Source organism: Phaethon aethereus (assembly GCF_964289735.1).
Source record: "Phaethon aethereus genome assembly, chromosome: 11".
Classification (NCBI taxonomy): domain Eukaryota; kingdom Metazoa; phylum Chordata; class Aves; order Phaethontiformes; family Phaethontidae; genus Phaethon; species Phaethon aethereus.
Window position 1 is genome coordinate 11,349,624 of NC_138587.1, and position 11,343 is coordinate 11,360,966.

The 11,343-nt window shown below is 53.0% G+C and overlaps 1 protein-coding gene across 1 annotated transcript; it reads right to left on the bottom strand.

The window, feature by feature from the left end:
* Nucleotides 1–898: 898 nt before the first annotated feature.
* Nucleotides 899–10,904, bottom strand: LOC309408690 (SRSF protein kinase 3-like; the record flags this gene model as incomplete). The annotated part of the gene is made up of 11 exons (XM_082004591.1): nt 899–1,086; nt 2,357–2,449; nt 2,537–2,606; nt 3,035–3,142; nt 3,595–3,680; nt 4,887–5,049; nt 7,202–7,288; nt 7,541–7,645; nt 9,983–10,070; nt 10,574–10,682; nt 10,859–10,904. 11 exons carry the CDS (start codon nt 10,902–10,904, stop codon nt 899–901), a joined length of 1,143 nt encoding a protein of 380 aa, XP_081860717.1.
* Nucleotides 10,905–11,343: the final 439 nt, after the last annotated feature.

Below are 11,343 nucleotides of genomic sequence, written 5' to 3' on the forward strand. Positions count from 1 at the left end.
CTGAGGCGAGGCGGGCGGGACGCGCTGGGACTGTCGCCTTCCGGGCCCCCTCAGGCCGGTGTCGGCGGGAAGAGGTGTTGGCATACCGCTGGAGGCCAGAGCTGGCTGACTCTCCTTCCCCGGAGCCCCACACAAAGGGCGTCGGGTGCTGACCGCGGGGCCGGCTGCATGAGGCGGAGGAGCGGCTTCGCCGCCGGAGGGGTGGCGGGAAGGGGGAGGTGGGGTGCGGGCTGCCGAGCCCGCTAAGCTGGGCCGGAGGGACCCTGCTGGGCGGGTGCTTGTGCCCAGCCGAAGGGCTCTACCTGTGGCCGGGCACCGCTTCTCCGTTGAGAGGCTGCGGGGTGCTCGGCCGTGCTAGCTGGGCGGAGGGAGCAGGCTGCGCCGCAGACCGGCGGTCTCTCCTGCTGCCGGGAACGGGCGCCCCGCAGGCGGGCACGGAGAAGCTCTCCCAGCCCTTGACCCCTGCTTAAAGAGCCACGGAGACCATAGGACGTTAATTACCGCTTCCAATTAACGCTGCGTGCGGACTGCACGAACTACAGGGACGTTTACGGAAGGCGAAGGGCGCCTGACTGCGGAACAACGCTGGAGGCTGCGCAGAGGCGGCGGCTACCGCCACGCTGCGGGGTTGCTCGGACAGGCCGTGCCGCGGACCGGCGGTGGCAGGCGAGCCGCCGTGCCGTGGGAAACTGACGAGGCGCCAGCGCCTGAGAGGCGGCCCGGCCCCGCCGCCATCTTGTGCGCAGCGCCCGCCACTACCCCCCCGCCGCGCCACCGCCGTCCCCGGCGGGAGGGCGGTCCCGGCCCCTGCGGCGGGGCCCGCGGAGCTGCGGGGCGGCTCCGGTGCAGGTGCCGGGAGCTGCCAGGCAGGGGCGGCGGTCTCGCGGCGAGCGGCCGGTCACGGCGCGCTGAGCCACGCGTGGTGCAGGCACTGGGCGGCTGTGGCGCGGCGCTGGGGCGCGTACTGCAGCGCGGGCAGGAGGAAGCTGGTGAAGGGGGTCGCCTCCTGCTTTGTCCACTTGTGTCTGTCTGCCAGGATGCTGTGGAGGCTGCGGGGGGAGAGTCTGGAGATCCGCAGGAGAGCGCCTAGCAAAGAGAGCGTAAGCACAGCGCCTTAATTAGGCTTGCAGGACCGAGGGGCTGCCGCGCCTCACCTCACACAGTTCATCCAAAGCATCCTGAGGGATCCTTTCCTTTGCCTCTGCATCTTCCTCTCTAAGCTTCACCTGCACTACCCCTTGCAGGTTTGGCTCTCGGGTGTTTCTCAGAAATCATTTTTCCAAGCTAGTGTTTGGAGTCTCCCCGTTCCCCAGTACTTCTCAGAGGAGAACATGGCAAGAGTGAATGAAGTGTTCCTAGAAAGCCATGCCAAAGCCATTGCTGCTTGTCCCCTCTGCCCATCCACACACAATCCTGAATGCAGCTTCAGTGCCAGCACTCACAAGACACTAGCATTTAATTGTTTTGTGCCTACTAGGTCCGTGGGGCCCAGAAAGGTGCCACTACTGACCGAGAAGCTACCCTTGGCCCCAGGAATACATGGTGTAAATGTAGTGATTCAGGTTAGGCATGTGTGGTCAGGCCAGTTTGGTTCCCACAGAGAATGAATATAGAACAAGAGCTAGTTTTGACTCATTTCTTTTGAGCACCGTAGAAGGAGTAAGTTTGAGCAAAGGCTGTGAATGTGCAGGGAGGTGCTTGTTCAACAACAGCATGGGACTAGCACTCAACATTGAATAAATTGTGGGTAGGCTGAAGCTGCGTGGCTGGTGAGCGTGAGAGCAAAGAGGATGATAGGTTAAATTGCAGAAGGATGGAGTCATGTGATGCCTTGAAGTCAAAGACAAGGATTTCAAGCCTAATGAGTCAAAGGGAAAGGAATTGGGGAGAATTAAACAGAAGAGACATTGTAGTTGGGTCAAAAGACTAAGTATAGCAGCCACGTTGAAGGATGGAAGGATATGAGTGTCCCATTCCTGATCATCATTGTTCTCTGCCAGTGAACGGGTGAAATCCAGCCAGTTATGCACTCTTGTCAGCCTTCCTGCCATGTAGCTGTTTCCTGTCCGTATTTCCATTCTCTCCAAATCTAAAGCAGAAAGAATGGAAATGTTTTCCCCGTTGGGTGTTTTCTATGATCATTTTTCAGGATTTTGCATTCATCCCTGGAACGCTCCTGGATTGCAAAGGTAGGCAGGAAGTGTTACAGCTCTTTATGAAATCTCCAATTGTCTTCTGTCCCTGTTTGTAATGTTGTGTAACATAACCTTTGGGGTGAAAACCGTGTGAGCTGAGTAGAAGTGTGTTAGAGATCCACAGTGTTTTTTAGAGTAAACTTCCTTATTCCAATTCTTACCTGGCCTGCTGAAAAATTTTGTTGACTTGTTCCAGGAGAAAGCAATTTGAGGGGGAATTCTTCCCAGGAGTTCAATAATACGAGCAACATGATCTAGACAGAGAGAGAGAAAACACATCTAGATACAGAGATTGTGACACTTCTGTGTCAGTGAAGTGAATAAAACTGATGGAGTCCTACCATCATCTCTGGAGAAATATTTCCCAGGTTGAGGATCAAATAGATATGCCCCAGTTGCCATTTCAAATGCCTAGAAATGGAGGAGCACTGTTAATTCACTAAAAGTGACTTGGAATTTTTCTTCCCCATTAACTGATAGTACCAATTTCCCTTGCTACCACACAAAACTGATGCTAAAATAGGGAAATATTCACATCACTTTGATCCATACCATGGTGAAACAGCACCTTTGAAAAGCAATATGTGCCCGATTCAGTGAAGTCTAGGAGTTAACTTACATGGAGTGTGAAGTGCCTTATAGCTTTAATTAATTAAGAGTGAATTTTATCAGCAGCATACTTTCAATCCAAAGTGAATGAGTGCAGACAGCCCCTTTCTCCTCAGCGAGGAAGTCTTGCTCCCCATGCAGCAGGTATTGGTGTGTGCTGAGGACACGCCGCCCTGGCCCGTTAGTGTCAGTCATCTCCCATGCACGCACAGTGTTGTTCCCTGTCCTACCAGGCAGCCCGTACTCCAGATATCCGCAGGAGTGCCGTAGTCTAATCCAAGAAGCACTTCCAGGGCACGGTATGGCTGTGTCTGTATCTCCTTGGAAAAAGGCTTGTACTGAAACAGAAACAAACTCCCTTTGGATAGTGTCCATAAATGAGTAACCCCAACGCTTGTGGTCACAAGCTTCCCGCACAGTGAGGAGGACGCTGTGGGGCAGAACCGGGTACATGTCCTAAACTCTGCGCAGGACACGGCAGGCACGTTCTCAGCCCTACTGACACCAGGGTGAATTTATCTCCCAGCATTTCACACTGAACATGGTTTTGAATTTCAAATTGTAGGGACTATCTGCAAGCTGAAAACACGTCCAAAGTTGACAGTGTCTCCAGGAGTACAGGGCCCAGCTCCGAGCTGGGAGTGCTGAATATAACACACTCCAAAATCAGCATCTCTTTACCACACTGAAATAGCTGTTCAGCTGTAAAAGGACAGACACCCAAGGTGGGATGGAAAGAAGCACACAGCATCCTGCATCATCGTGGGATTGAGACTCGGAGCAGACTCACTGTCCAGCACGCACTGCCCAGATCTGCAATTTTCACTTCTATGCTCATTAAATCCGATTCTTCCCATCGATTGCCAAGATCGCCTCCTAGATGGAAAGGACCGAGAGAAATCAGGTCTTTCTGTACCAACAGGTATGCATCGCTTACCACAGGAGAGGCATGTATGCCTGCCTTTGAAGTTATTCAACCTGAAAGGTCATAAACTGCTTTTTTATCATAAATAAAATGCCACCTCTTTTTTTGAGGAAATACAGAGGAAGAGCTGGTATTCAGTCAAAATCTAAGAGGATGTTTGGGAGGACAGTAGCTTGGAGTGGGGCTGTGTGACCATGTGCTCCTGTCCTGCTGCAAGCTTCCTCTAGCACCGAGGTTACTGTGGGCTCAGAGGAGAGCACGTCCTACCAGCACTGGTCAGCCTGTCATGCCTCCTTAGCCATGAGCAGTCCTGGCTGTCACAGACCTCGGACATGGCCTGCTTGGCGAGCACCATAAAGGTTACATTTTCATATGACCCCAAAAAAGGGAAATTTTTGGTTTAATGCTTTACAGTGAACTGTTAGTCTATGCCCAATATTGTGCCTTTCTGCTCCAAGCAAGACTCAGTCACTAATTTAGCGTTCTCTGATTGCCCTAGAGTTTGAGAGACAAAACAGCACCGTCACGGGAGAAATGCTCATGGGACAACATCATGCAAGGAAAATACAAAGGGTCTCATGTCTGGGAGATGAGCTGATCTCTTGAGAAACTCTCCAGCCCTACATCTTATTCAATATTCACACCATTCTCTGCAAATAAATTATGTCTCAAAAGGCCTTGAAGATTAGCAGTACTTATAAGTCTCCCACAAACCTTGTAAATATGGGAAATAAAGAGCAGAAATGTCATACAGCTTTTTGATCAAACCATTTTGTGTGTAAACCTTTCAGTGGCTGAGAACACCAGACACAAGGGAACTATCCTGTACCTAAAGCTGTAAGAAAGAGCTCCAAGGTCATGGTGGGGCTGTTAACAGATGCCTGTTATTTGTAGTTGTCCTCCACACAAACCTACCTGCAAGACCACATTTCTGTAGGTGCCTTGAGTAGCTTGTAGCTGCTCAGCCTGATGTTTGTATTAAGCAGAGATGGGAGAGGCCTTTCAGCAGCGTAAGCTGGCTGTACTGTTCTGTACTGGCCATTGCAGGAGATGTGAACTTACTCCTAAGATATCTGCATCTGCTACGTCTCTGCTTCCCTGCTGGCTTATTGCCTCTTCTTCTTAAAAAAAAAAAAACAAAAACCTGGAGTGCTCACCTGGTCCCTTTAGCCTCAAATCTGTTCTCCGGCCGCAGTCGAACATATCGGGCAGAAGCCTTTGGAAGCTTTTGTCACGTCCGTACAGCAAGATGTTCTCCGGTTTGATGTCGGCATGGATGATGCGGCAGCGCTTGTGCAGGAAGTGCAGCCCTGCCAGCACCTGAGTGAGCAGGTAGCAAGTCACACCGGCAGTGCGAGGGTCCCCACCACCTCCCCTGCCCCACAGCTGTCAGAGCAGTCAGGCACAGTCCGCGGGTTGTGGATGTTCCGGTATTGAAGAAGGGGGGCACCGATTAATTGTTTCTGTAGAGCGAGTGCCCTGTACTAAGCTGGAGGTGCAGCCAGCTGAGCGGTGGCAGCGGTTGGGGTGGCCCTGTGGGAGCAGGCACAAGGGGTTTCATTGCGCGACGGGGCAGGAGGAGCGGGCGCCGGAGCCCCACGTGCCCAGCACGCCGAGCAAGAGGGGGCCTGGGGAGCCCAGCGGGGAAGGGGCGGCTTGGGGGAGGTGGGGGTGACGCACAGCAGCAAGCAGCATGAAAATCCATAGGTATCGTCATGGATGGGCAAGCCTGGGGAGACGGAAAGAGGATGGGACAACAAGGAGGCATTACGATCACGAAGCTAGACTTTCTCCTGAAGAAACACTCCTGTTGTATGGCTGTTACACCCTCGGACTACCATGCCTTCCTGCTGATTCTCATTCCAATGGAAGTCGGGGCCGGTTATAGAGTGACATGGCACGGGAGGGCGTCCCATCGTACAAGGGAAGACAAGGAGGTGCAGCATAACCCAGACAGGAGGAGGGAGAGACGATGAGCGAGTGCATGTGGAGAGGACTTAAGGGTAGTGCAGGAGAGCCATGTAGGGAAAGAACAGCCTACGGTGGAGCAGGGAGAGCCTGGCCTGTCACAGGGGAGAGATAAACAACGCCCACCAGAGAGGAGCAGTTGCTATCAGAAATCAATAACAGTGAAAATGCTGCTGGGAGATTTGGGGTTTTTTTAAACACACTGGTCAGTCATAAAGGGCTGGTAAATATTCTCTGTATTATCAAATTCTATTCTGGGATGAACACCAGCCCCGGGGAAATACCAACCTTAAATGGTGACTGTGAAACACGGGGAAAGATTTAAATAGCTAAACTGGAATGAATCAGAAGTAAATGCTGCCCCGGTGCTGATCCGAAGGGGGGAAAAAAAGATTCTGAGATTTTACAATTAAAGCAGATAAGGGAATAGATCAAGCAAAAGGCTTGGGTGTGAAATGAGGCACAGAGATTAATGCCACTACATTTTAGTGTAACTTATTCAGGTGTTAGTGGAGCTTCTTTAGAGGAAGAAGAGGCTATTCCAAGGAAGAAGAGCCTATTCCAGAAAATAGGATGAAGGAGGAAGCGGTTTGCTTTCTTAGTGTCCCTAGAAGGGCACAGGAATCAGAGTAGCAAATCTTCATCTTGGCAAGTGTGCAGACTTCTGATAAATCTCAGCATGAGAGGCAAAATGTAATTTTAACTGTTCTGAGGCCTCACTCAGGTTTCGCATTCCGTAGCTATTCCCAGACAATGCATTAAGAAACTCGGTTTTCACAATCTGTTTGATCAGCACACCACATCCTTACAGGGGGTGAAGGAAGAGTTGGCTCTGAGCAGGAGAACCTCAACACAGGTTGAAGACCAGCCAACTGAACCAGCAATTTGGAAAGCCCCGGAAAGACATCAGTGATGAGGGAGACCTTGAGCAGCCTTTGGTGCTGCTGGACCTGCCAGTGCTACCCGTGTCTGGATGCCGAGGTGAATGCCAGCGGTCCGGCATTGCTGCCAGAGGGGACTTCTCAGGGCAGCGGGAGGGCAGAGAGATAGACTGTTTGCCCACAAGAAGCATGACCATGGCAGGCTGTCTGTCCCCCTGCCACTCCTGTGAGCAGCAGAACTGCTGGAGAATTCCATGATTACTGAGATGATGGGCAGTGCCACCCCTGAATCCCCGGTGCAGGTCTGCGGGCTGCTGACCCTTCATGGCGGTGGCCCTGACTCCTTCCCAAACCTGATGAGACTGCAGGCTTGGGCAGTAACGCACAGTGCCTTGCATTAATGGGATGGCTTCCCACTTTGCATTTTAATTAACATTTTCTCTCCTTACACCCAAAAGAAATAGTTACTGTTTTCCTTGAAAAACATGTGCCTTGAGCACTCACTCTCTATTGTCCCTTTCTTTGCAGATGCAGTCATGGAGTTCATGGCAGATGACCCCAGGATGAAGACTATGGTATGTCCCCCAGCCAGTAGTCCCTTGGTGCCCTCACCCAGTTCTCACCTGCTGTAAAGATTTTTTCACAAAAGGCAAAGGCAGGCCCTGGGCTGCGTAGTTACCCATCAGACATCGCAGGGAAGGACCCAGCGCCTCAAATACCAAGCACACATGTGAGAAGGAGTCAGGGATTCGCCAACAGAAAGATGCTACCACCAGCCTTTTGCCCTTCGCCAGAGCAGCCAAGTACCTCCTTATCCAACCTCTCCCCTCCAGCCACCTCCATGTTCCCCGGTCCAGCTACTGCCCTGCTCATCCTCCTCATGGGAGGAGAGCGCTTGATTTTACACCATCCTGCGACTCTCCAAGGCAATCCCAGGCTTTGCTGACCCAGAGCTGCATCACCCTCAGCAGAAGGATATGGAATCCGTTCTCTCCAATCATTCTGAAGTCGTCCAACAAACAGACGATGTATTCTCCCGCCTTGTCCTTCTTCTTCATACTGCTCACCTGAGGGGGAGGATTCCAAGAAATTTGCAATTAGAGATATAGATGCACGAGGACATCTTGTGCTCGTTTTATCCGTTTCTACAGACTTTCTCTTCCAGGAGTTGGCACTTCATGACAAATCCCATGAAAACAGCATCAGGAAAACCAGTCTCTAAACACACAAGCAGAGTCTGTTACCAAGGAATGAGTTTCTGTATGTTGTCTAGCTCTTGACCAGATGGGACCATCACCCTCAGAGTGTCCAAATAACCCAAACCGATCCTGCTAATAGTATATAGCATGCTTCCTGCTGCTTATTCTATCCCATGCAGGCCCGGAAGGTGCTCCTGCTTGTGCTGGAAGGGGATTCCCCCAAGACCCCAGCTCCCTGCTCCCAGCAGCAAAGGCTGTCCATTTCCTTTGCCCTTCTGCAGCCTCTGCTCCTTGTCCTCAGAGCAGGGATGGTGCTGTCCCTCCCCTGCTGAGAGTAGCAAGCTGGGACATCACCTATAAAACCCACTTTAAAACCCAGTTTAAAACTTCCCTTCAGCAATTTCTTGCAAGGGGTTGCAGAGAGGCAGAGACCTTGCGGTTGTCTTTGGCCAGTCGAAGGCTGCCTGACCTACTGGGGTAGAGAGACGCTTCCATGTCTGGAGGAACCCGGCGAAGTAGGTCTCTGAGCCAAGAAAGTGTTGGCTGTGGTCAGGTGCCACAGAGACCTATCAGATAGGGAGTGGTGGCAGAGGGCTTTCGTACAAGAACCAGGGGACATCAAACCTAGCACTCGGGAGGTTCAAAAATGAAGCAGAGGAGATGGTTCTTCACGCAGCGCATGGCTAACTGGTGGCAGTTCTTATCACAGGGTGCTGCGGGTGGTGAAGCCTGTGTGCGCTCACAGGAAAGCACGGCAGGTCTCTTGAAGGTAAATCCACTGAGAATTACTGCCCACACAGACATCACCCTTGGCCCAAGAAATCTCCAGCTGGAAACTGCTGTAAGCCAGGGGAGCTTTCAGTGGGAGCAGCACCCTGTGTCCGTGCGCCTGTCCGGCTGTCTGTTGGTGGCCCAGGGTGCTGGGCTGGGTGAACCCCCAGTCTGCCCAAGCATGGGTGCTACCATACCCCCAGCTCTTGCACCAGCGCTGTGCCCCTGCTATTGGGGTTTGCTCCCGCAGAGCACTGATCCTGCCACAGCAATTCCTACTTTTCTTTCTCTTCACAGCTATAACTGTCGGGACCTTGGTTCGGCACGTTGTGCAGCTGCCGCATCCGCCTGCACCAGCGCCGGGAGGTTTGTGCTGGCATGACAGAGGTGAGCAGCCATGGAAGCAGGGAAAACCAGATCGCCTCTCCCAGCAGCTCTGCAGGCACTGACCACCCTGTGCCGGTGGGAACGGCCCTGGGAACCAGCTGTATTCTGCTGAATGGAAGGCGTGTCTTTCAGAGAGAGTTAGTAATAAATCAAGGGTAAGGCTGGCTCTATACGCAGGATTGTGCTGATGTGTAGAAAAGCAGCCCTCTGATTACATCAGATTAGTGCCACTTGGTGCTTCCTCTTGCATCACTGAGCCTGGCTAATGTCGGAGCCAGATAGGCTCTGGATAGGGCCTACAGGTTTACAGGTGCGAACTAAACCTTTCTCAGACCTGTTGGAGATAGGCCTCAGAGTGATTTGAAATGCAAAATTTAATGGCTTTTGCTCATCTAAAGCTGATGTAACTTGGTATTTAGGCAAACTCGAAGAATTGTAACCACGAGCTTTCTAGAACTAGCAGGTCAAGCCATCTTCAAAGGCAACTAGCTGAGACCCAGATACAGGCACTTAATTACCACATCCATTAGCAAAGGCAGGAGGAAGCTCTCTGACTTCAGACATTTATTATATTTTTGCTACATCTTGCTTTTTTTTTTGTCCAGATATTTCCTTTCACTTCAGTATCAGTGTTGTGATAGAGCAATGCTCTCTGAGCTGAGAATGACACAAATACAGCGGACACACTCCCATCTCCTGCTTAAGAACATTACCACCTTTTTCTGTTGATTATCTGTCTCATCCTTCTGCAGCTTCCTCCTATTTACTGGATTTTGGTCTCAGCTGAAAGAAATGGGCTGAGAGGGCAAGTAGGACACAGCCAGCATGCCCCCAGTATGACAGGAGGAAGGAAAAGGTGCCTGTTTCAGAGGCCAGTGCTGAGCCAGGGTAATTTCTATGAATTCCCTTACTTTTTGTTTTTTTTTCCTGTTCCCCACCTGGCTCTTCAGACTGAGACCTGGAGGGAGAAGGGATGATGAGGCTGACACTAAGACCTGAACTCAGTGGCCACCCCCGCAGAAGCACAGAGCCCCAGAATATACGTACACAGCGGAGGAGAGCGACCTCGTCCTGGGCAGCCTCAGCAAAGCCTTCCCTGCTTTTCAGAACCTTCACAGCTACGTGTTTCTTCCTCCTGGGAAATGAATCACCGCTGCCAGCCAACGCATGCCAGAGTGGCCCTGACCAGCAGCACCTCCCCTTCCCCCACTCACCCAGCCCTGGGCTCCTTGGGGAGGGTGCTGCCCTCCTGCAAGCAGCCTTGCCCTTGATCTGCATCACGCCAGGACCATGGGCATCCCTCCTGGCGATGCTGCTGGCGCCTGACAGCGCAGCTGCCCCAGGGACCAGCAAGGGGCTGGAGAGAAAAAGGCAGAGCGTGGATACTGCAGGGTCTAAACGAGAAGAGCAAATGCAGAGCAAGGGCTGATCCCACCTCGTTTGTGTTCTGTGGTTTCTGGAGACCAGCTCTGCTCATTGCACCCCACCAGCCTCGGTGCCAGGTTTGCCCTGTGCTCGGGCGATGCCGATACGCTCCAGGCAGGCAGCTGTGCTCTGCTGCTTCTGCGAGAGGCACCGGTGCTGCCCAGGAGATCAGCCACCCCTTCCCACCTCCCCGAAAGGCGGTTAGCCCCTCACCTCATGTCCTGGCACAGCCAGACGGTGGCAAAGGTGCCGCAGCCCAGCTTGCCCAGAACCTGGTATTGCATGTTGAACACCTCTCCTTCCCACACGGGGTGGTGGCTGCCTGTGGGGACAGTCACCAAGAGACATTACTGGCATCTCTAAATGGTGTTAGACTGAAAGAGCAGCTGAGGACAGCCGTTCTCCTGGAGGGATGGCCGGACAGGTCCCGGTGGCCTCCCCGGCCTGGGAAGAGCCTGGCATGATCTTAGCTCTGGAGCCACATGCCCGAGGACTGACCTGTGCGCTGGGCTGCCGGCATCTCCTCCTGCACCCGCTCCTCCATGGCCCAGCAGGTCCTGGCACGAGGGGACAAAGGCAGTGGGGAGCCGGGCTGTGGGGCACGGGTGGTGCGACCTTCAGCACTTTACTCCTTTAAAGAGAGTAGGAGAGCCGCAGGGCAGCCGTACCTCTGCTGCATTGATTCCTTCTTCTACCCCTGCTGTCCCCTCACCCCCTTCCTCCTCGTCCGCTCCATCAGCCCCTGGAGCTGGGCTGTTACAAACACTTCTGGCACTTCATGGGGGCAGGGATTATTTTAAGAATTCAGAAGAGGAAAGCTGGCAGGCTGGGGCTGGGCAGGGATCCTGGCGGTGTGCGGCCGGGCCAGGGCCAGGGCCAGGTGGGAGTTTCGGGTTTCCCTGTGCCCAGTGTGGATTTTCAGGGGCTTAGCGGGGACTGCGGGATCCCCTCCTGCGCCTGCAGCCGGGGAACGGACCCACTCC